Here is a 25,534-nt window from a genome sequence, read left to right as displayed (position 1 = left end):
TATGTTTTATGTTCACACATTTGTGTAGTTATCCAAAAATAGTTGGCTTTTGAGATAAATATTTTTTATTTCTTTCACTTAAAGGTTTTCTGCTTTCCACTTTGTCCATGATACTGGTCAGTTTTCTAGGTTTATTATTAGTTGTATTATATAGAGGCTTATGGGTTTTCTAGGAAGACATTCACATTGCTGGTGAATTACAAGTTTTATTTCTTTCTAATGTTTGTAACAGCAGAGCTAGGGCTTGGTGCCCAGTGTATTGATTTTTGTAGTCCATTCTTTTTATATTGTATCATTTCCCCCTTTGTGCCTTGTTTGTTGGCCAAATTTAAGCAAATCTCCTGTTCTCTTCCTGTTACCCTTTTCACTCACAAGTGCTTCTCTTTTGTGGCATCTTGTCTGAATTCTCCCTGCCTACAAAGTAAAAATTAATTACTACAGCCTGTATTTCCTTACTTATGTTACTTGTACATATAGAGAACACAGTGTCAATTTTCTATAATTTTAATCATTTTTGGCTCTTTCTCACATTTTAAATTCTAGTAGGGCAGAAGCCTTCTTATCTTTGTAAATCTCTGGGGTTTTTTGTTTTAAGTAGGTTCCGTGCAGGGCTTGAACTCCTGAACTGAGATAATAGTCAGACACTTTACCCAACTGAGCCACCCAAGTGTCTCTGTAAATCTGTGGTTTTTATTGTTATGTGGGAAACTTTCTGCAGCGTGTATTCATTGGTTGCTTTTATATTATTATAAACCTAAGAACAAAAACAAAAAACACCCTTTTGTAACCTCGTTTATTTACAAGTAGAGGTTCTTCTGTACAGGTTACTAGTGCTCCCATTTATTTAGAGAAATATTGGACAGTGGTGAGTCCTTTGGATTGTAATAGATATTTTTAAGCCTTTTAATGTTTAATAAGAAAGGTATCCTAAATTCAGGTATCCTAAATTCTTCTGAGGTGTTAGAGAAAAGTTCACCTTGACTATCATAAGTTTTACATATTTGTTGATGGATTCAACAGATATTTGAGGGCTTACTATTAAGGTGCTTCAGGCATTGTGTCCAGCTGTAGCAATGTAAAGATAAATGGTCCCTGATCTCAAGAAAACAGTTTGAAAGAGGAGAAAGATTAGCAAACAGATATTAAGGGACAGCTTTTGAACACTTGTTAGGTTTAAAGCTGTCTGTAGCACTTTACGGTATTACCTCAGTCTTTAAAACTACGATAAAATGATCCCTGTTTTATGGATGAAGAAAGCATGGCTCAGACAATAAGTAATTTGTTCACTTTTGCACAATAAATAATAGTGATGATATGTGGATCAAGCTGACTCCAAAGCCTGCACAGTTAATTACCATGTTATAATATCTCCTGGAATACATGCAGTAAGGTTGAAGAGAAGAAATTCATTATTTCTGCTTTGGAGTTGAGGGAAGGCTACCACATGAAATGCTTGAGAAGAATGTTGAAGGATAAGGGGAAGACCAGATGAATGGGAAGTTAAGGAAGGAGCAGAGCACACTTGAATAGAAGGAACAGGATAAGTAAATCAGGGAAGTATTGAACAGAGGGCGTGGTAGGGTAGGGTCAGTAATTCTGTGTGGTTGAAGCATGGGGTACATACGAGAGAGTGGAAGGTGAGTTAAGAGAATAGGCAAGTGAGGGTCATTAGAGGTGTAGAGAATTCATCGTAAAAATCATTTTGACAACACCATACGGACAGATTGGGGTTAGATAAGGAGAAATTTTGAAATTAGTATGGTAAGTATAAGGAGAGCCAAATGAAGGGAGTAGTGATGAGCATAAAGAAGAAAATGTAAAACAATTAATTACAAGATTTTCCACTCATATCCAGTTGTTTTATCCTAATGTCTCAAGGAATTTTGCCTCTTCTGTATTTCCCAGTTTTCAGCTGTAATGGTGATGTGTATAGGGTGTTACTTATTTATTATTTTTTTTTAAGATTTATATAATGGAGTGGGGGATAGAGAGAGACAAAACTCAAGCTGACTCCCCACTGAGTGCAGAGCCTGACACAGGGCTCAGTCTCATGACCCATGAGATCATGACCTGAGCCAAAATCAAGAGCTGGACGCTCAACTGACTGAGTCACCCAGGTGCCCCTTGTAGGGTGTTCTTATTTTTTATTTTTTAAAAATATTCTTTATTTGACAGAGAGAGACAGCGAGAGAGGGAACACAAGCAGGGGGAATGGGAGAGGGAGAAGCAGGCTTCCTGCTGAGCAGGGAGCCTGACATGGGGCTCGATCCCAGGACCCCGGGATCATGACCTGAGCCGAAGGCAGACACTTAACAACTGAGCCACCCAGGCGCCTCATGTAGGGCGTTCTTAAATAGTACCTCCATTTATCACTTTGATTCTTGAGGACAAGGGATTAGCAAACTATGGCCCATGCTTGAAGGAATTTGGCCTTCTGCCTATTTATGTAAATAGTTTTTCTGGAACACAGTCTCATTCATTCATTTTATGTGTTGTTTATGGCTGCTGTCACACAAAAAGGTAGTTGAGTAGTTTTAACAGAGATCATATGGTTCACAAGGTTTAAGATGGTTACTCCCTGGCCCTTTACAGTAAAACTCCCTATTTCAGAACATCAGATTGAAGATATTTTGTTATCTAATAACTAAAATGAATGATGAATGAATAAAATGATGAATATTAATATCGTATATTGGTCATGGTTAGTTAGGTGACATTAACTACATTTGTCATTCAGAATCTACATTTCTTCCTTAATGTATTTGGAAATTATATTAGTTAACCTTTCCCAAATTGCAAGGTTTCTTAGGTAATGGGATTTTAAATGTAAAGATGTTTATGAAAATAAAGAATGGAAAACTCAACTCTGCAGTCAAGTCTCATAGGAAAAATAGGACATGTTGTTAGCCGTCTAACAGGGACCAAAAAATAGTTTAAAGCTGCAAGGTTATTTAAAATTACATCATAGTTCTGGCAACCAAATTATTTTGTCAGTCTGGCAGCAGCATGTATCAGTTGATCCCTATTCTAGTGTTTTGACAACCTATGTACAGAACTGGGTATTTCAGACTACTCGAGCTTACAAAATTGGTGTAGCCCATCTCCATCGTATAGGCTGTTCCTACTGGGAACAGTTTTCATGCTAATTCCTTTTTCCCCCCGAATGTTCTTTTTTTTATGGCATCCTATTTTTCTTTCATGAATGTTGTATCTTTTCATCTTTCTGAGGATGTTAATACATTTTTTAAAGTTCTCCTTGTTTTTCTTTGGCATCACTTCCTGGTAGAAGCTTTTCATATTGCTTGCTAGTATTTTATCGTGTTTAAAGAGGGGAGACTAAGAATCAGGCTGGGAGCTCTGAGTGTGCGTGTAGGAAGGAGAAGCTTGTTAACAGAGAACCTCACTATAGGGTTATCTGTTGGATAACCTTTTATGAAGTTGGGGAACTTCATAAAAAGACTTATCCTGTCTACTGCCTGGTTGGTTAAGTCTTAACTACAGTGAGCTACAGCCAGTGGGGAAGGAGGATGGGAGTTTTGTCATTCAGTTTGAGTATGTTCTTTTAATTCTCCTGTTTTTGATATTATTGTCCATCCTTACACTGTGCCTGGCATCTCCCATTCCAGAGATGCTCTACTTTACTGTCTCTAGAGGAAAAAACCCCTGAGCCTTCTGGTGTGAAGTAGGGGATTTTTAGGAATCAAACTGCTTGGTAGATAGCTTTCATCCTGCTTATGTATCTTAACTTTATGCCCTACTTCCAGGATTACTTGGTGCCTTTCTTGAAGACGCTACAGTGTAAACCATCTTGGTTCTAGGCTTTTCTCTATTACCAACATAGGAGTCAACTTTCTTGAGTGTGCTGTCAATTAGCATTGGTCTATCTGCTTTGTAGCTTACTGAAGTTACTTGCTTGTTATCTCTACTTCTGTTTTTCCTTAACCTTTACTCTAGTTACTTTTTTGATTTTAAAAATTTCTTTGCTAGAGTTTATTATTATTATTTAAGATTTATTTATTTATTTGACAGAGAGCGAGAGAGGGAACACAAACAAGGGGAGTGGGAGAGGGAGAAGCAGGCTTCCCGCCGAGCAGGCAGCCCGATGGCAGGGCTCAATCCCAGGACCCCGAGATCATGACCTGAGCCGAAGGCAGATGCTTAACCAACTGAGCCACCCAGACACCCCGAGTTTTGTAGTTTTCATCTCCTTGGTTAAGTTTATTCCTAAGTATTTTATTTTTGGTGCTATTGTAAGTGGGATTGTTTTATTTATTTTTTTCTGGCCTTATCACTCTGGCTAGGACTTACAGTATTATGTTGAATAGAAGCGGTGGGAGTTGGCATTCTGTCTTATTTCTAGTATTAGAGGACAAGCTTTTAATTTTTCACCACTGAGTGAAAGTTGTGGGCTTTTCATGTATATTCTTCATTTTGTAAATTTCTTCTATTCCTAGTTTGGCAGATTTTATCATTAAAGACTATTGAATTTTGTCAAATGCTTTTTTTTTTTACATCAGTTGTGATAATCATGTGATTTTAGCTTTTTTTTAATTATAACACTGATTTTTACATGTTGATCCATCCTTGCAACCCAGTGATGAATCCCACTTGGTCATAGTATAGTAAGCCTTTTAATGTGCTGTTGAATTTGGTTTGCTAGTATGAAAAACTGAACATTTTGAATGTTCTGGAAATCAGATTCTTCTCCCACTTCATGGTTTCTTCTCTTCTCTCTTTTTTATAAGATTTATTTCTTTATCTTAGAGCATGTGCATGCAGGGGGAGGGGCAGAGGGAGAGGGAGAGGGAGAGAGAATCCTCACACAGACTCTGCTGAGCATGAGCCAGGATTGCAGGTTCGATCCCAGAACCCTGAGATCATGACCCTGAGCCCAAAATAAGAGTCCAGCGCTTAACCGACTGAACCACCCAGGTGCCCCCCACTTCATGGTTTATTATTGCTGCTCATTTTGTTAGCTTATTTGGTGACATTTCGAAACTAATTTTGTCTAGTCTGTGTTCTTTGTTATGTATGGCCACTAAAGTCTGTGTTCTGTTAGATTAGTGGTCAGCTAGTGATTTGACAGATATCCTTAAAAACTTAGGACCAAAAAACCCCGCAAACACTACCACGCTTGCAGATTGGCTGTGTTTGGACACTCCTGTGCTTAGCCAGGCAGTTTAAAACTGTCTTAGCCTTTACTTCCTGTTTGCATGGAGCCTGAAGGTCAGAGTTAAGAGCCAGGATCTTCTGACCCTTCTGAGCATGCATCCACCCCTGGGCCTGTGCAAGGACTTCTATATTTAACATAATACCCAAGAGTTTTTTGAAGCCCTCATTCCCCCAAATGTCTTGTTCGCTAGTCTCTTCCTTCCCAGTCTTTTCAGTATATCTGTTGTGTGCCCCACCTATTATCCTTTGCCCCAGGTGGCAGTGGTTAATACATTTGCTTTTAAATTCTTTTGACAAACACTGCCTGGGAAGCTATCCCAGCCCGAAGGAAGCTCCCAGGCAGGGAGAACAAAGGCAAGAGAAGTTCTTGAGCCAGTCCTTCATGTAACTTCTAGACAGGTCAAAACATACAACCACAGTTCTTTTGTAGGGGTCCAACTTAATTTTTTTACATATGGTTGTACAGTTGTCCCAGCACCGTTTGTTGAGGAGATGGCAATGAGTTTTTAGATATGACACCAAAAGCACAATCCGTGAAAGACAAAACTTAGAAATTGGACTTTATTAAAATGCACTATGTGATACTGTGATTTTATAATAAAAAAATGTATATCTGGTTTTCAATCGTGTTCCTGATACAGAGCTCCTAAAACTCTTGGAATTTCCTAAGTGATGAGAGTGATAAAGGTGTCTTTTGTTGTGTTAATGAGATGACTTTTAGAAGATGTCTTTTTTTTTTAAGATTTTTTTTTAAATATTTTATTTATTTATTTGAGAGAGAGAGAGAATGAGAGATAGAGAGCACGAGAGGGAAGAGGGTCAGAGGGAGAAGCAGACTCCCCACTGAGCAGGGAGCCCGATGTGGGACTCGATCCTGGGACTCCAGGATCATGACCTGAGCCGAAGGCAGTCGCTTAACCAACTGAGCCACCCAGGCGCCCTTTTTTTAAGATTTTATGTATTTATTTGACAGAGACCTGGAGAGAGGGAGAGGGAAAAGCAGGAGAGGGAGAGAGAGAAGCAGGCTTCCTGCTGAGCAGACACTTCATGACTGAGCCACCCAGGCGCCCCTAGAAGATGTCTTAAGGATGGAAGCGGGTTGCCATTGGAGCTAACCGTGTGATTAGAAATTGGAACTTTCATTCCCACCCCCACAATGAGGAGAAGGCTGAAGATCTGAGTTCAGTTGATAATGATCAGTGATTTAATCAGCCACACCTGTGTAACAGAGCCTCCATAAAAATCTGAAAGGATGGGGTTCAGAGAGCTTCCAGGTTGGTAAATACAGGAAGGTTTGGGGAGAGTAGTGCACTGGCTGAGGACCTGGAAGCTTCACACCTTTTCCCCATACCTTGCCCTATGCATCTCTTTCATCTGGCTGTTAATGATATCCTTTTATAATAAACTGGTAATCTAGGAATCTATGAGCCACTCTTAACAAATTAATCAGACCCAAGGTGGTAATCATTAGAACCTCCAATCTGTAGTTGGTTAGTCAACACAAGGCATCCTGGACTTGGGACTAGCATCTGAAGTGGGGTGGGGGAGCTTGTAGGACTGATCACTTAACCTGTGGGATCTGATGCTATCTCTGGGTGGATACTGTCAGAATTAAGTTGTAGGACACCCGGCCAGTGTCGGAGAATTGCTCGTTGGTGTGAGGAAACCACCCCCATCCCCCACGTACACCCACATTTTGGAACCTTTACACTGTTAAGAGAATGAAAGGAGAAGCCATAGGCTGTGAGAAAATATTTGCGAAACACAAATCTGGTAAAGGACTTGTTTCTAAAATATATAAAGAACCCTTAAAATGTAACAATGTGAAAACAAGTAAAAAGTGAGCAAAGGATCTGAAGAGATACCCTACCAAGCAACATACATAGATTCCAAATAAGCATATGAAAAGATGTTCAACATCATGTCATGGGAATTGCAAATTAAACCATCAGTGAAATGTCATGGCACATCTGTTAGATTGGCAAAATTTTGAAAAGCTAACAATACCATATGCTGGTGAAGATATAGAACAATAGGAATTCTTTTTTTTTTTTTTTTTTTAAAGATTTAGAGAGAGCGAGCTTGAGCTGGTGGGGGAGGGGGGAGCAGAGGGAGAGGCAGAAGGGGGCTCATTTCCAGGACCCCGAGATCACTACCTGAGTTTAGGTGCACTTAATTGACTGAGCCACCCAGCTGCCCAGGAATTCTCCTTCAATCCTAGTAGGAATGCAAAATAGCACAACTATTTTGGAATACCATTTGGCAGTTTCTTACAGGGTTAAAACATAGGCTTACCATTATCCAGCATTTGTATACCTATTTACTCAATTGAATTGAAAACAAGTTGACAAATAACCTGTATCTGAATATTTATAGCAGCTTTTTTCATAATTGCCCCAAACTGGAAGCAAGCAAGATGTCCTTTAATAGGAGAATGGATAAACTGTGGTACAAACACACAATGGAATATTATTCAGCAATTTAAAAAAAAAGTTGTCAAGCCATGAAAAGGTATGGAGGAACCTTTAGTAATATTGCTGAGTAGCAGAAGGCAATCTGAAAAAGCCACAAATTGTATGATTCCACCTACCTGACGTTCTGGAAGAGGCAAAACTTTTTAAGATGTTATTTTTAAGTAATCTCTACACCTAGTATGGGGCTCAAATTTACAACCCTGAGATCAAGAGTCTCTATTGACTGCTCGAGCATGCTCTATGGACTGAGCCAGCCAGGAACCGCTGGACTTATTTACTTTCTTGCTTTATTTATTTATTTTTATTTTTAAAAATTTTATTAATTTTTTTAAAGATTTTATTTTTAAGTAATCTCTATGCCCAATGTGGGCCTCAAACTCACAACCCCAAGATCGAGAGTCACATACTCCACTGACTGAGCAGCCAGGTGCCCCTGGGACTTTTTTTTTAAATTGAAGTATAGTTGACACACAACGTTACATTATTTTCAGGTATACAACATAGTGATGTGACAGCTCTATATGTTATGCACACAAGTGTAGGTGCCATCTGTCACCATACATCACTATTACAACACCATTGATGTGTTCCCTATGCTGTCCCTTTCATCCCTGTGACTTACTCATTTCATAAGCGAAAGTCTGTACTTCCCACTTTCTTTGCCCATTTTGCCTGTCTGCTTACCCCCTCCCCTCTGGCAACCACTGGTTTGTTCTCTGTATTTATGGGTCTGCCTCTGCTTTTTTTGTTTGTTCCTATGTTTTGTGTTTTATATTCCACATATAAGTGAAAGCATATGGTATTCGTCTTTCTCTGACTTATTTCACTTAGCGTAATACTCTCTAGGACCATCCATGCTCTTATAAATGGCAAGATCCTATTTTCTTTTATGGCTAATACTCCATTATACACACACACACACACACACACACCACATCTTTATCCATTCATCTACTGATGGGCATTTAGGTTGCTTCCATATTTTATCTGTTGTAAATAATGCTGCAGTAAAAATAAGGTGCACGTATATTTTCGAATTAATGTATTCAGTTTTCTTGGATAAATACCCAGTGGTAGAATTACTGGATCATATGGTATTTCTATTTTTAATTTTTTTTAGCCACTGTTTTCCACAGTGGCTGTACCAATTTACATTCTTACTAACAGTGCACAAGGGTCCCTTTTCTCAACATTCTTGCCAATACTTGTTATTTCTTGTATTTTTGATACTGGGTATTGTGACAGGTGAAATTGTGGACTAAAAAAAAAACTTCCAGAATATTCCAGGCACTGATTAACAAGATAGAGAAGGTGCCTACTTTTGTGGACTTTAGAGTCAATAAACCAGAAAATTTTCAGTGATGTCATAGAAAGTGATAGGATGGCTACTTTAGATTGGGTAAGTCCAGACCTCTCTGACAGGTGATATTTAACTTGAAGCCTGAATACAAGGTGTTAGCTTTTTTTTTTTTTTTTAAAGATTTATTCATTTATTTGAGAGAGAGATCAAGGGAGAGAGCGTGTGTACATGAGCTGGAGGACGGGCAGAGGGAGAATCCTCAAGCAGACTCACCCCTGAGCCATGTGGGGCTTGATTCCAGGACCCTGAGATCATGACCTGAGAGGAAATCAAGAGCAGAGTGCTTAACCGACTGAGCCACTTGGGTGCCTCTATTTGAAGATAGAGGAAAAAGCAGAGGGAGCAGTTAGGTACAAAGGCTGGAATGACCTAGTGTGTTTGAGAATTAGAAAGAAAGCTAGATGTTTAATGGGTAAGGGGGAGAATGATAGGAGGTAAGATCAGAGTCAGTCATGGGTGGAATAGAGTCAGGCATATGTAAGCCAGGGGAAGGAGTTTGGATTCTCTTTTAACTGAGATAAGAGGTTACTGAGTGTTTAAGCAGAGTAGAATATGATCTAACTTTTTTTTAAAAAGATTTATTTGCAAGAGAAAATATGAGCAGGGGGGAGGGGTAGAGGAAGAGGGAGAAGCTAGACACCAGGTAGAAACAGGGAGACCTGTTGATACTTGGAGTAACTTAGGAGGGAGGCATAATCCATGAAAAAAAAAGTCAGGCTGTCAGTGGCCACTATGAACAGATTGATGGTAGTGTTGGTGAGAAATGGTTGGATTCTGGATCTATTTTGCAAATAGAGACTGTTGAATTGCTGGCAAGATAGGAAGGGAAATAAAAAAGGCAGGATTACTCCACGTTTTTAGCCTGAGCATCTGAAAGAATGGAGTTGTTATCGGGAGTTCAGTTTGATGTGGGAAGTCGGGGGGGGGGGGGGGGGGGGTGTCTTTAGATACCCAAAGGAACTTGTTTGGAGTTTAGGAATGACATCTGGGATAGAAATACAAAGTTGGGACTCACTGGTATATAGCTGACATTTAAAGCCATAACACTGGATGATATCCTTGAGGAAATGAGTACAGAGAGGTAAGAGGGAACCAAGAACTGAGCCCCAGGGCACTCCAACATTAAGAGAGGGGAGAAAACCGGAGGGATTGTCAAAGGAGCCTAAGAACAGAACAATCAGTGAGGTAGGATGTAAACCTAGAGAATGTGTCTTGGGAGCTCCAGGGAAGAATGTAAACCATGGAAGAAGGAATGATAAGCAGTGTCATTTTGTTGATAGGTTAGGCAGGATGAATACTAGAATTGAAAATTTTATTTAGCAATGCTAAGGCCACTATTATTGTGTGGTCTTCAGTGAGACATGGAAATAGCCTGGTTAGCGCTATACATGTTTTTTATATGGGATCTTTTGATGTTTACAGTGTCTCCTTTTACATGCTCAGATTTGCCGTCCTGTTGGTGGTATGTCTGGCAGTGGATCACAGCTTGGTTCAATGGGTAGCCTGACCATGAAATCACAACTTCAGATCACTGGTAAGTCTTAAAAAGATCTACTGCTATACTTTTTTCCCCAAGATAAAAATAATCTTAAGAAAATCTGCAGTGGCTCTTTTATATCAGGTGTTGAATTAGTATTCGCTTAATGAGTGAATGAACAGAATGTTTAGTTGTATAAAAATTATGCTTTTATTTTGGGATATTCTTGGGTATTTTGCAGGTTTTGTTTTTTTCCTCTCCTATTAAATATTGGTGTCAGGGCAGTTGCAATTGTTTTTTGTTTTGTATTGACAGCCTTGAGAAGTAATTCACATACCACACAGTTTACTCATATAGAGGGTTGCTGATCCTTAGTATGTTCACAGTGTTGAATAACTGCCACCACGGTCAATTTTAGAAACCTCTACCCGTTACTGGAGGACTTCCCATGTCTCCTAGCCACCCTCAGCCATAGGCAACCACTAATCTACTTCCTGTCTGTAGATTTGCCTATTCTGCATCTCTCATATAAATGGAATCATAAAATGTATGGCTTTTTGTTTCTTTTCCACTTAGCATGTTTTCAAGGTTCATCTTATTGTAGCATGCATTAGTATTTCATTTCTTTTTATTGCCAAGTAATATTGCAAGTATGAACATACTACATTTTATATATCCATTTATCAGTTGATATATGTTTGGGTTGTTTCTACTCTTTAGCTATTATGAATAATGCTATGAACATTTGTGTACAAGTTTTTGTGAAGGTTTGTCTTTTCAGTTCTCTTGAGTATATACCTAGGAGTAGAGTCACTGGGTCATATTGTATGTTTCACTTTGTGAGGAATAATTCCAAATTATTTTTCAAAGCATCCGCACCATTTATATTCCCATCAGCCATGTATGAGGGTTCCAATTTCTCCACATCCTTGTCAATGCTTGTTACCTGTCTTTTTGATTATAGACATCCTGGTGGGTATGAAGTGGTATGTTACTGTGGGTTTGATTTGCATTTCTTTGGTGGTTATTGATGTTGAACATCTTTTCATGAGCTTATTGGCCATTTGTGTATCTTTTTTGGAGAAATGCCTATTTAAATCCTTTGGTTGCTATTATTATTTAATTAATGTATCTGTCTCTAACCATACTAACCAAGTGTATCACTTTCACATTAGTATTCCTAATGTTCTAATATGCCATTTGTTATGTTACATTCCTGCTCAAAAACCTTTGGTGCTTCTATTTGGCTATAGTATAGAATTTCTGTAGCCTGCACTAAGAGCTTTAATAGTCTGGCTCCATATGGTCTCTTTGTAGGTATTTATATATGAATTATTTGGTGAGTCACTGGAGTTTTTTCAGACCTGCATGTATCTGTATCACACAGTGAAACCTTAGTCTTTATCCTTTTAATGGCATTTATTTCTTATAGGACAGTTATTCCCTGTATAGTATTTCAGCTTTTAAAAATTTTTACTTATTTATTTTAGAGAGAGAGCTCGTGAGCGAGTGAGGGGTGTGGTGAGCAGAGGGGAAAGAATCTCAAGCAGACTCCAACACAGGGCTCGATCCCAGGACACTGAGTTCATGACCCAAGCTGAAACCAAGAGTTGGATGCTGAACTGACTAAGCCACCCAGCCACCCCATATTTTAGCTTTTATTACACCTGTCTTTTTATTTTTTAATTAACATTTTGTTTATTTATTTGAGAGAGAGAGAGCACGAGCAGGGTAAGGGGCAGTGGGAGAAGCTGACTCCCTGTAGAGCAGGGAGCCTGATGGAGGACTTGATCCTGGGACTCTGGGATCATGACCTGAGCTGAAGGTGGCTGTTTAACCAACTGAGCCATCTAGGAGCCCCTTTATTAAACCTGTCTTATATCCACCTCTGGATTATGAATATTAGGCCACAAACCATATCCTTACTATTATCTTCCTCAAAACCTAAAAGTGATTGAATTATATAAAAATAACACTTTTGTAAGGTGACAGTATCTTAGAACTTATTTTGGGGGATTCCTTCACTAGTCTCTTTCCTTAGCACTGTCTGATTCTCAGTGAAAGATACTAATATTTCTTTGTTAATCAAGATTCTGATTGTTTTCCCCTGCTCCCCATCCTGAAGCTAGCCTGAGTAGCTGATTTAAATTGAGCCAGCTTCTTAATTACTTTTCTTTTTTTTGGGCAGATTAATGTTGAAACCTTGGATTGGAATGATCTTTAAAAAAAAAATCTTTACCTTTTCAGGTTACATGAGTAATACACATGTTTTTTATTTTTAAAAACTCAGTAAAATAATAGGGGTCCTTTTATCATCTTAGTCCTTAGAGATGATACTGTTACTCCTTTAGGTTTTGGTTATATTCCTTTTGACTTTTTTCTTTGCATACTGTTTATCATATTTGCTATCATCATTATAGTAGGAAGAACATTTAATAAATGCCTGAATGCACCTCAAGAAGACAAAATTCTTGCCATTTATAAGATTTTAATCTTGGTTCTACATTTTCTGAGAATGCACAAATACAAGGCAACAATTTAATAAAAACAAACATGAAGAGGGTGCCTAGGTGGCTCAGTCATTAAGCGTCTGCCTTCGGCTCAGCTCATTATCTCAGGATCCTGGAATCGAGCCCCACATTGGGCTCCCTGCTCCGCGGGAAGCCTGCTTCCCCCTCTCCCACTCCCCCCTGCTTGTGTTCCCTCTCTCTCTGTGTCTCTATCAAGTAAATAAATAAAATCCTAAAAACAAACAAACAAACATGAAGAATGGATAAAAATTATATATTTGGCAAATATATCATTAGATATGAGACAAATAGCATAAGATTATAAAGAGTAATGTGCCAAGTTGAATAAATCAGCTGTTCTTCATAATTCATTGTTTAGTTCTTTGCTTTTGATGCTAGAAACCTCAGAACTAAGTTTTTTGCACAAATCCCTTTAATGACATTGTAATTTTTTTCTGTGTTAATGGATCAGTTATAGTATTGTTGTTTTCTTTTTTTTTTTTTTTTTTTGGTAAGCTCCCTCAACATATTTCTAGAATCAAGGAGGGCATAAATATTCAGGTATTAAAAAATAAATGCCATGGTATATGGTAATGGCAAGAAGAGAGAACAACTTTGGTCAGGAAAGAGAGGTACCAGTATTTGACCAGAGTTGCTGTGAAAGGAGGCAATGCTTAAAGCATCTTACTATTTAAATGTAGGAAGTTATTTTTAAAAAATGTAGGGGAGTAGAAGGAATCTTTTTAGGAGAGAATATGAGCAAGAGGCACGAAGCAGGGAAATGCACAAGACTTTGCCAATGCCCCTAAAAGCCACTGCTGCAGAGTGGGGAGACATGAAAATTTTATGTGAGTGGGTCATCTCCTTCAGATAAGTGTCAGGGCTACAAAAAAAATCATTGCTGGAAGAGATGGGAAATAATCAGGGCTTTTAACAAACAGTAATCAATTGTATTTGTGTTTTAGAAAGTTGGTGTGAAAGACTGATAGAATTGAGTGTCAGAGTTAAAATCCTACTCTGGTTCTGCTCTAGTTTCTTGTCTTTTTTTTTTTTTTAATTTAAAGATTTTATTTATTTGTCAGAGAGAGAGAGCACCATCAGGGGGAGTGGCAGGCAGAGGGAGAAGCAGGCTCCTCATTGAGGAAGGGAGCCCAAATGGGGCTCGATCCCAGGACCCTGAGATCATGACCTGAGCCGAAGACAGATGCTTAACCAACTGAGCCACCCAGGCACCCCAAATTTAAAAGAATATTGTCAGAATGAATGGCAAGAATGGTAGTATTTGTGAAAGATCATCGATGTTTATGTAAAAATTTAATTTATGGGCAGATTGGAAGTGTTAACATGGTTATGAGGAGGCTAACTGGTGGATCACATATTTAAAATTTTCTTTACCTCTTTATCCTTTATCCTTCACATCCCTGTCCGTCATCAGAATCTGCTTTTGACAATTGGAGTTTTTGGGTCCTCTACTCTTTTTCTCTAATCGAGTGGCCTGGTCCCTTACCTTGGACATAAGTCTGTTTTCTTTTTCTTTTTTTTTATTTTAAAGATTTTTATTTATTTATTGAGAGAGAGAGAGAATGGTAGAGAGAGCATGAGAAGGAGGAAGGTCAGAGGGAGAAGCAGACTCCCTGCTGAGCAGGGAGCCTGATGCAGGACTCGATCCTGGGACTCCAGGATCATGATCTGAGCCGAAGGCAGTCGCTTAACCAACTGAGCCACCCAGGCACCCATAAGTCTGTTTTCTTATGTCCTTCCCTATCTTTAGCCATTTCCTGTTTGATTATGTTTTACACATAACCTCAGCTATTATTCTTATTATTTTTATTTGATGCTTGCTGTGTGCTAGCATTATACTATGTGGGCAAAATAAGTAACTTTGGTATTCCCTAGAACTTTCTTTGCCTCAATCTTTACTTAGAACTGATCATTTGAAGAGGAGAAACCATCTTGATTTTATTACTAATTGGAATTAAATAATGCACTTTCCCAAATTTACTAGAAGACTGTAATCTCTGCTTGGATACTAAGAACTCCCTTTTTACTTAAAGTTCAGAGTTTATATAAAATTCTATCTAGCCAACACATAGTTCTGCCACAGAGGCCTCTTGTGGCCTGTCGTAACTCTGACCACAAAGCTAGCCCTTGCTTAACTGGTTTTATTTCTTATCAGTTCATACTGCTAATTTACCGGGTCTCGGCACCCTTACTTGTTTTACCTTGTTCACTGTAGCCTCCCAGTTCCCAAAATAGGATGGGATAAGCTAAGGATATTCCCTTTAATTTCTTTATATTTAAATTGTTAGGGTGCCTGGGTGGCGCAGTTGGTTAAGTGTCCAACTCTTGGTTTTGGCTCAGGTCATGATCTCGAGCCCTGTGTTGGGCTCCATGCTCAGTGAGGAGTCTGCTTGGGACTCTCTGTCCCTCTCTTTCTACCCACCCCCCCCAAATAAGTAAATCTTTAAAAAAAATAATAAATTGTCTAAGTTTTTTTGTACTGGAGAGTTAGGATGAGGAACCAAAGTCAGGTCAAAGCATTGACCTTCAGAAAGGATCAGAACATTAATATAAATTTTAAAATTTTTAAAAAGTTTTTTATTTGAGTAATCTCTGCATCCCTTTTGGGGCTCAAACTCACAACCCCAAGATCAAGAGTCGCATGCTCTTCTGACTGAGCCAGCCAGGCGCCCCAGAAGAACATTAATATATGCCATGAAACTATATACAATAGATACAGTATGTGTATATGTAACAATAAAGCAGGGAAACTTGTTTTTTACCATTACTAATCATTTGGTTCAACAAATAGATTAAATGTCTCTCATGTTTAAATTACTAAGTGCTATAGGAATTAAGAGACTGTCTACATCCTTGTCATGACAGGGATTACAGGGTGATTTAAACTAAAAACCAGTAAATTTACTAGAAGCTAAGACAGAATGAAAAGCTGTAGGAACCATACGCAAATATGAAAATGCAGTGGAAACGTAGAGGCAGGAGCAATTTAACTTCTTAGGTTTAAAGAAGCATTGAATCAAAAGAGGAAGGGGTCGCTGGTTTCTCAAGAAATAGGATTTTACTAATTAGAAAAGGAAGAAAGATCATTGTGAGTGGAGCTTCCAGAGTAGCACATGAAAATGCATGGCCCTTGTGAGGGACAGCAAACAGTTAAGGGTGGTTAGAATACCAGGGGGCTGGGTGGGATTTGGTATAGGAGGAGGCTGAAAAGGTACATAACAATGTAAAATACCCCAGAGTTTAAATTTCATTTTGCAGGCATTAGAGAAGTATTTGAAAGTACTTACATGATCACATCTGTTTTAGGAAAATAATTCTAGAAGTTGTGAGGGTTTGCAGATGTGAGGTTAAAAACAAAAAATTATTAGAGACCTTTGCAGTAGCCCATGTAACAGATGATGCTAACATTTTTTGGTTGCCTGTTGTACAGTTTACTGTTTTTATTCTTTTTTTTTTTTAAAGATTTTGTTTATTTATTTGACAGAGAGTCACAGGGAGAGGGTGAACACAAGCGGGGGGAGTGGGAGAGGGAGAAGCAGGCTTCCCGCTGAGCAGGGAGCCCAATGCGGGGCTCAATCCCAGGACCCTGAGATCATGACCTGAACTGAAGGCAGACGCTTAACGACTGAGCCACCAGGTGCCCCCCGTTTTTATTCTTCTAATTTACTATAGGAATTTAAATTACAGGCAGTAGTAAGTGATCTATTTTCAAATATTAGGACTATAACAAAAGTTTTATGCATTCTAAACTGAGATTTGAGCACTTAATATCTCTTGTTCAGGCTTTACAAGTGACCCTTGGGCAAACTTTTAAGTTCTTTTGAGTTTGTCTTTTTATGTGTAAAAATAAGATGATAGTATCTATCTCACAGAATAGTCTTGAGTATTGAAATGACAATGTTTACGTCTAGACACATAGCAAACACTTATAGTTGGTGTTAGTTTCCTTTACCCTTTTTATTTTCCCATTTAAAGTGTCCTAAAATGGTTCTAGTGGGGTTGGGTGGGATTATGTGGCAAAATAACCTTCAAAGTTTGAATACTTTTCCCCCCCCCAAGATTTTATTTATTTGATAGAAAGTGAGTGGGCGCTCGCACACAAGCTGGGGGAGCTGCAGGCAGAGGAAAAGGGAGAAGCAGGCTCCCCGCCCAGCAGAGAGCCTAGTGTGGGGCGGGGCTCCATCCCAAAACTCCCGGATCATGACCTGAGCCTCCAAGCCAAAAGCAGACGCTTAACTGACTGAGCCACCCAGGCGCCCCAAAAGTTTGAATCCAAAAAAAACCCCTGAGGGCAGATCATTTCCTTCCTGTCAGGCCTACATTGCTTTGTTCTAGGTTTAATCAGTTTCAGAGGATCATAAGAGCCCCTGAAATACAATGGTGGGCTTTGAATAATTGTTTAGGCTCTTTCACCTTTTCTCACACCAGAAATGTATTAAAAATAAAGGGTTTATATTTTTTCTGTGGCAATCCTATGATTGAATTTTGGTCTGTATTAAGTATTAGAGGTTTATAGTACATATTAATCAGAGATAGGTCTGGTCCCCACTTGAATATTTTCCATTCTGAAAAAGACTTCTCAGTGTTTATGTCTAGATGTCTCACACATATCTCAAATTTATTCATTCAGTATAATACTCTTGATTTCTTCTTGCCCATGCCACCCCCTCAAACTTGTTTCCCAGATCTTTTCCATCTTATTAAATGATACTGTCTTCCATCCACTTATTCATGCTGGAAACCTGAGAGTTATCCTTGCTTCTTTTCCCAACTTCCTCATGTAATCTAATCCTGTTGGTTCTCCTTAGAAAAGATTTATTCCTCCCCATATCCATGTTCACCATCCTCGTCCAAACCACTGTCATCTCTTGATTAGATGACTCTAGTAGCCTCTTAACTCCTACTTTTGTTTCCCTTTCATTTTTCCCACAGCAATAGAATGATCTTTGAGTATTAGTCTGATCATAACTGTATTCTCAGTGCCCCAGATAATACCTGATATATGTAGTAGGCACTCAGTAAATTTGTTGAATGGCACTCTTTTACTTAAAATTCCTCAGGTCTCCTTATTGCCTACTTCAGTAATACGTCTTACAGCTCTTTTTCTTTCTTTGACAAATACTTTTTTTGGTACTGCATATTGATTTCAAATCTGTGATTGAACTTTATTATACCAAGTATTCCAAAACAATGATGAAACTCTAATTTATAGAATGTGTATACATTGTTGGAGTACTAACCCTGTAGCTGGCTTGCATGCTACCAAAAAAAGGCATGTAAGTACCAAAGGACAGAAGTATGTGGTACTTGAGAAGTCAAGAGATTCATGGCTGCTACCTGGGACAGGACTGTCTGTGCTTTGAACTATGTATTGAGCTTCTTGGGTAGCTGCTATACAGGCTCCTCTAGCAACTCCAAGGGTCCCTTAACCTTGATAGGCACTGGCATTCTCTGTGCTTTGCTGCTAGAATAGATATCCAGGTAGTAGAATATTTACATGGCTGTGATCACCTCATTTATTGGGAAGCAGTGAGTTCTCATTTGTGGGAACCATGAGGTGCTCTGCTAGATTCAAATCTAGTTGTTCCACTGTCCAAGGGGCTTGGACAAGGTTATTTTTTGGCAAAACTGACTAATTCAAGGGTGAAGATGATGGAATCAATATCTTAAGATGCACTTTGTAGGAAGCTCTTACTAATATGAGATATATGAGATGCTAAAAAATAATCCTAGTTTGTAACCCTCTTCCTCTGGTGGCTTTCCAGCATGCTTAGAATAAAATCCAAAGTCCTTGTCTGGGCTTACAAAGCTAAATGTGATCTCACCTCATTTACCATACTTCCCTGTTTGCTATAGTTTCCTCAGATATGCCAAGTTTTTTTGCTTCTCTCTGGAATGCTCTTCCCACTGCTCTTCTCATGGCTAACTCCTTGTCGTTCAGATGTTTGCTTAAAAGTGCTTCCTCCGAGGCCTTCCTTACTACCAAGTCATAATCTGCCATGTTAGCCTGTTTTTCAGCACATGGACTTTCTCTAACTGGGATATTATCTCCCTGGAGCCAGAGCCTTTTCTATACTGTAAACTACTCTATTTACAGTTTAGAGCAATATCTGGCACATGGTAGGCATTCAAATATTTGTTGACCAGGTTTGTTGTACTTTTTAATTGACATTAGAGTTCTGAGACTATTGATACCAACATTGGGAGTATATTAATAGTAATTTGGGTGCATGATATGGGGGAAGTACTATGTTTATTTACTAGGTTGGAAGGAAATACAAAGGTCATGACTGAATAAAATTAGTAAATATTTTAGAGCAAAACTGCCTCTCTGAGTAAAAGTAATAATGTTCTGTGTAACCTTTATGAAATTAAGTTGATTTGAAGGATGAACTAACATCTCGAATATTTAAATATTTTCCCTTTTCTTTTGCCTAGTCATTTCAGCGAAACTTAAAGAAAATAAAAAGAATTGGTTTGGACCAAGTCCTTATGTGGAAGTCACAGTAGACGGACAGTCAAAGAAGACAGAAAAATGCAACAATACGAACAGTCCCAAATGGAAGCAACCCCTTACAGTGTAGGTTTGAAAGTATTTTCTATAATGTATATTTAGTTTTGTAGGTGAATAGAAATGAAGCTTTAAAAAATTTTTCTTTGCTCCTCCTCCTCTTTCATTTTTTCTTTCTCCCCTATTCCTAAGACTCCTTTCTTTAGTCCCCTTTTTGTTTCTCTTTAGATATTTATTTTTCCAATCTCTCCTTTACCTTCTCTAGTTCAGTTGATGATGGTATCATTATTGCTACTGAACAGTATCTGGAGAGCCCATGGTCATGGGCCTAGAAAGATTCTTAGCAGCTCTTTCCTTAATTTAGAGCTATCAGTAGCTCACTTTATTCTTATTTATTTATTTATTTATTTATTTATTTGAGAGAGTGAGCGAGAACTCACATGGGCAGGGGGGAGGGGCAGAGGGAGAGGGAGACAGAGATGCAGACTTCCCGCTGAGCAGGGAGCCTGAGATGAGGGGCTGGATCCCACGACCCTGAGGACATGACCTGAGCTAAAGGCAGACACTTAGATTAATCGGCTGAGCCATCCAGGTGTCCTGCTCACTTTATTTTTTAGTTTAGTTTTTAAAAATAGTTTTGTTTTTGTGTTTTTTTTTAATTTTAATTTTTTTTTAAAGATTTTATTTATTTACTTGACAGAGAAAGACACAGCGAGAGAGGGAACACAAGCAGGGGGAGTGAGAGAGGGAGAAGCAGGCTTCCCATGGAGCAAGGAGCCCGATGCGGGGCTCGATCCCAGGACCCTGGGATCATGACCTGAGCCGAAGGCAGATGCTTAATGACTGAGCCACCCAGGCACCCCTGTTTTTGTGTTTTTAATTACAATGCCCACACAGAAACCTACACAGGGGTTTTCTTCCTTTAAAAGAAATTATACATTTATTCTAGAACTCTGTTTTTATACTTTACCTAGTATGGTTATCTCTCTAGCTGTATACATATAGATCTAACATTACCTTATTTAGTTACATAATATTCCTTATTAAGAATGGACTATCATTTATTTTACTAGTTCCCTGTTATCACTTGGTTTTTAATGTTATTACACAGCATTGTATTATACATCCATGTGCCTGTGTCTGTATGTTGGTGTTTTTATCTGTGGAATGAATTCACAGAAGTAGCAGATAGCTCAATTTTTTAAAACTTACTGACAAAGCCCCATGTGTTGGTATTGTATGTTCACTGAAGAGAATTATAGATTAATTTTAATGTTTTTACTAAAATGGAAGAAAACATGATTTATCAACAAATGGATTTCAAAATAATACAGCATATTTAGTTTGGGGACCAACTATATTAAAATGTAGTTCAAAATATCATTGGTTATTACCACATCAAATACACAAAAATTGTTTTTTATTAGCTAACATTTGGAATTCTTGCATTTTTTCCCCCTAGAGAAATAAACCAGTGACTAAAGAAAAGTTTTGTTTCTAAATGGTGAGATAAGATATTTGAAACTATATGCTCTTCATACAATACATGCTTATGTGTATAGTATTCCTAATAAATGACGAAACAAATTGGATATACCTAAATTGTTCTTTAACATGAATTTTGGATTTCTAGGGTATCTTGATGTACTTTATGATTTTGAGCAAATGAGTGAAATTTAAGAAGTGTCATTCTAATGTTTCTCATCTGTATTTACTTCAACAATGTTCTTAGTCTTTGTTTTTAATTAACGATCCGTTAGAGATTGTCTCTAAGTTTTAAATTATATGAGTAAAATTTTTTTTAGAAAAGCAAATGAAATCTGTAAAAGTTCACAGCCTCCATAACGACTAGAGATGTTGAGCAGAATAATTGAGTATTGACTGAAGAATACTCATCTAGTTTCTTCCAGCTACTGACTGTGCTCACTAGATGTGCACTTGGAGGCTCTTAAGCTGATAATGATGTGAATTCCTTAGTGGTTTAAAAGTTAAGAAAAAAGAAACTCTCCTTGTAGCCCCTTATGATAGTGCTCTTGTTGAACCCAGATGTTTGGGGGAACACAGCTCAAGTTTTGAATTTTTAAGTTGCAACAGATTGGTCTGCAATTTTAACATGGCTTCCATTGCAGGCATTCTCTCTAGAATTGAATTGAAATAATTTAGGTAAGACCATCTTTGACAGTATACTTTATCCTCTCGCAAACTGAAGTAAAAGTAATAATTTCTTTTATTCTATCCCCATTATGATTTCCCAGATACCTAATGGAGAAGTGTTTTCTTGATATGTACTATATGTTCTGAATATAACATCTGAGAATTTTAAAGAGAAAGAATACATTCTCCTTCCCCATCCCCCAAAAGAAGAGGCAGTGTTAAGATGAAAATTTTTTAGTTTGTTAAAATGGTGGTGGAGGGGCGCCTGGGTGGCTCAGTCGTTAAGCGTCTGCCTTCGGCTCAGGTCATGATCCCGGGGTCCTGGGATCGAGCCCTGCATCAGGCTCCCTGCTCGGCAGGAAGCCTGCTTCTCCCTCTCCACTCCCCCTGCTTGTGTTTCCTCTCTGTGTCTCTCTCTATCAAATAAATAAATAAAATCTTAAAAAAATAAAATGGTGGTGGAAATATGATGATGAGGGGAATACGCATAGGTAGACTTCTGAGAAAGTGTTTATTTGTCCCAGATTTGATCACCTTTTAGAAGGACTGAGCCACCTAGGTGCACCCAGATAGTATTCTTTATTGGCATTTGGCAAGGTGTGAGTGAGTCTATATTTGACAGTTATCATGGATACTTTACTTCTAGCAGTGTGAAACTTGGGGTATCTAATATAATCCTCAAATCATGTAGCCGACTGAAGAACTTTTTTGTTTCTTTTTTTTCTCAAGACTGAGGAACTTTTCAATACAAATTTTAATGCCAGACCTTTGTTCAAATTACAGCCTGCCACTGACTAGTTAGCTGTGCGATGCTGGGCATTTGCTTAACTTCTCTGAATAGCAATTTCTATATCTGAAAATGCAGGTTGTAATTCCCATCTCTTGGGGTTGCTGTGAAGATTAAATGATATAACGTCAGGCTTACTATACTACCTGACCTAAAATAAGGATTTAATTTATAAATTAACTTTTTTATAAAGGTAAATTAACTTTTTACTAAAGTAAAACTAGATTTCTAACAGTTTGTAGCATGATAAGCAGTTTTACTTTTATTGATGATACATGCATGAAGTTGCCCCTGTAGTTCAACTACAAATGAAAATGATGATGTGAGCATGTAACATTCAGATGTTTTCCATAAGATTATAGAAAATGGGCAATATTGGTTGTACAGTAAGCTATAAGGTCTACAGTTAAAAGATTTTAGACATTAAAATTTAATTGTAATTTATTTAGGATCCCATTGTGATATTTTAATGAAAATAATACATATTTTTTACCTTTCTTTACTTTTAGTATCGTCACCCCTGTGAGTAAATTACATTTTCGTGTGTGGAGTCACCAGACACTGAAATCTGATGTTTTGTTGGGAACTGCTGCATTAGATATCTTTGAAACCTTAAAGTCAAACAACATGAAACGTATGTATATAAAAGTAACAGAAATTGTGCTGGGCTATTTGTTTTTCTATATAAAATTCATGTGTAAAAGACATAGAATGACTATGTTCATTATTTGTTTTTAAATTTACTTGGTTATAATATTAATAAGGAGAAGAATCTTGAACTATTAAAGCATTCTGAGTAACCTTGGTTTAGCCATTCATTTTGACCCAATATTTTTATTTATTTATTTTTTTAAAGATTTTATTATTTATTTGAGAGAGAGAGAATGATAGCACGAGAGGGAAGAGGGTCAGAGGGAGAAGCAGACTCCCCGCTGAGCAGGGAGCCCAATGTGGGACTCGATCCCAGGACTCCAGGATCATGACCTGAGCCGAAGGCAGTTGCTTAACCAACTGAGCCACCCAGGGGCCCTTGACGCAATATTTTTAATAAATTTAACAAATAGGTACTTATTAAAATACAACATGCTCAATTATGGAAAACTAAAAAATATAGAGCAGAGGTGAAGGAAAAATGTAATCCCATTTCAGAGACAAATAGGGTTAATATTTTGGCAGATTTTCTTTTCAAATACTTATTTTTAAAATTTCCTAATTTTAGGTGGCTATGGTTTTGTGTGTGTGTGCGTGTGTGTGTGTATAACATATAGATATAATAAGCTTGAAACATGTTTGTTTTGATTAATATCATGATTTTAAAATATAGATATTTTTGGGGCACCTGGGTGGCTCAGTCGTTAAACGTCTGCCTTTGGCTCAGGTCATGATCCCAGGGTCCTGGAATCGATCCCCACATCGGGCCCCCTGCTCCGCGGGAAGCCTGCTTCTACCTCTCCCTGTCCCTCTCCCTCTGCTTGTGTTCCCTCTCTCACTGTGTCTCTCTCTGTCAAATAAATAAATAAAATCTTTTAAAAAAACATTTAAAAAAACAACAACATATTTTTCTACCCCTTGACTATCTAAAACATACTTCCTAAATCTTGTTTAATATTTAAGAGATATAATCCATTCTTTTTTTTTTTTTTAAGTAGGTTCCACGCCCAGCGTGGAGCCCATCACAGGGCTTGAATTCAGGACCCTGAGCTTGAGACCGTAGCTGAGATCAAGAGTCGAAAGCTTGACCACTTGAGCAGCTCAGGCACTCCGAGATAAAACCCATTCTTAAGTTACATGTTTTCACTCAATAAAATTCAGGCATATGTTGCTGAATAATCCTGCTGGCATATTTTATGCAAGGATGGAATGAATATAACAGATGATTGAGCTAGTTAGTATTTTACATTATGGGTATTAAGCATTAGCAAATTTTTTAAAATGTTTTGTGTCAAAAGGCCTCAATGAAGTATACTAAAAACAATTGATAAACACATAAATATTAAGTTTTTCTGACATTGTTTTTAACAGTTAAGATGACTTTAAAAAAGTGACCATTTTGTTCTGTAATTGTATTTTACAGTTGAGGAAGTAGTTGTGACTTTACAGCTTGTAGGTGACAAAGAGCCAACAGAGACAATAGGAGACTTGTCAGTTTGTCTTGATGGGCTGCAGTTGGAGTCTGAAGTTGTTACCAATGGTGAAACTACATGTTCAGAAAGTAAGTAATCACTTTTTGTATAGGCTCTTTAATGATTCTTCTTACAGTAGCTACCAAAGAATGCTGATGTAATTATTGCTATTCTTTTTCATCTTAAATTATTTCCTTTTTAAAAAGAGACATTGATAATTTTAATCATTTTCCTTTTAGTGCATTGTTTCTGTGAATAAAACATTTTTCTATAAGTTGAAAAGCCAGCCACATAAAAGTTGAATCAGAGCTGACTGTGTAATGAATTGATTTATAAAGTATTTATTTTGTAGGCCAGTGATGAGAGTTAATGTGGCTTATGATGCCACATCCTCTCCAGTGCCAATGGCAGACATAGTTTGCCTGTAGCAGTATCTGGTTGAGTTTAAATTTGACTTGAAATCCTGCTTAGTACTTGGTAATGCTATTTAGTACTGTACCAGACTGCCAATACAAGCTGAACTCCATTTGCCATTCCTTTGCCATTTCTGTAGTTTACATTTTTAAAGGTGTCTTTGTGTTACAATAATAACAGAATCAATTCATTATATGTATGCCAATATATCTTACAGTTTATGATTTACTAGTTTTTGTTAAAGGGAATAATAAACATGAAACATGAACTGTAGTTGAAAGAAGTTTGGCACCTGAATTAGTGCCTGTATAGCTAGCATGCTTAATAAAACTACTTAGTGGATTCCTTTTAGATACTTCATCACTTCCTAATGTGCTAAGTGTATTTTCACTTGAAATGTAGATTTCAAGTGAAACTTAGAGGCCCCAAGACAAAGAGCAGATTAATGGTTTCCTTGATTAGTCTGACGAAGTTTTTGTTTATTTAGAAACTGCATTATTTAGAAACATTTAGCAGTTGTCAGGTGTTACT

The 25,534-nt window shown here is 37.8% G+C and overlaps 1 protein-coding gene and 1 long non-coding RNA gene across 8 annotated transcripts in view; one reads left to right on the top strand and one right to left on the bottom strand.

The window, feature by feature from the left end:
• Positions 1-25,534, top strand: part of ITCH (itchy E3 ubiquitin protein ligase) — a 119,967-nt gene that overhangs the window by 27,535 nt on the left and 66,898 nt on the right. For all 6 annotated transcript variants that reach the window (XM_025875839.2, XM_025875840.2, XM_073880532.1 and 3 more), the window contains 4 exons: positions 10,450-10,540; positions 19,453-19,594; positions 22,976-23,100; positions 24,541-24,678. In XM_025875839.2, coding sequence (XP_025731624.1) covers positions 10,471-10,540; positions 19,453-19,594; positions 22,976-23,100; positions 24,541-24,678 — 475 coding nt within the window. In that variant the 5' untranslated portion in view covers positions 10,450-10,470. The remainder of the gene's footprint in view (positions 1-10,449; positions 10,541-19,452; positions 19,595-22,975; positions 23,101-24,540; positions 24,679-25,534) is intronic.
• Positions 1-25,534, bottom strand: part of LOC141370566 (uncharacterized) — a 70,272-nt gene that overhangs the window by 7,607 nt on the left and 37,131 nt on the right. The window lies entirely within an intron of this gene.

The sequence above is a fragment of the Callorhinus ursinus genome, unplaced genomic scaffold (genome assembly GCF_003265705.2).
Source record: "Callorhinus ursinus isolate GAN/ISIS: 27379988/994484 unplaced genomic scaffold, GSC_fseal_2.0 scaffold38, whole genome shotgun sequence".
In the NCBI taxonomy this organism is placed as follows: Eukaryota; Metazoa; Chordata; class Mammalia; order Carnivora; family Otariidae; genus Callorhinus; species Callorhinus ursinus.
This window is presented reverse-complemented; position numbering and strand designations above follow the sequence as displayed.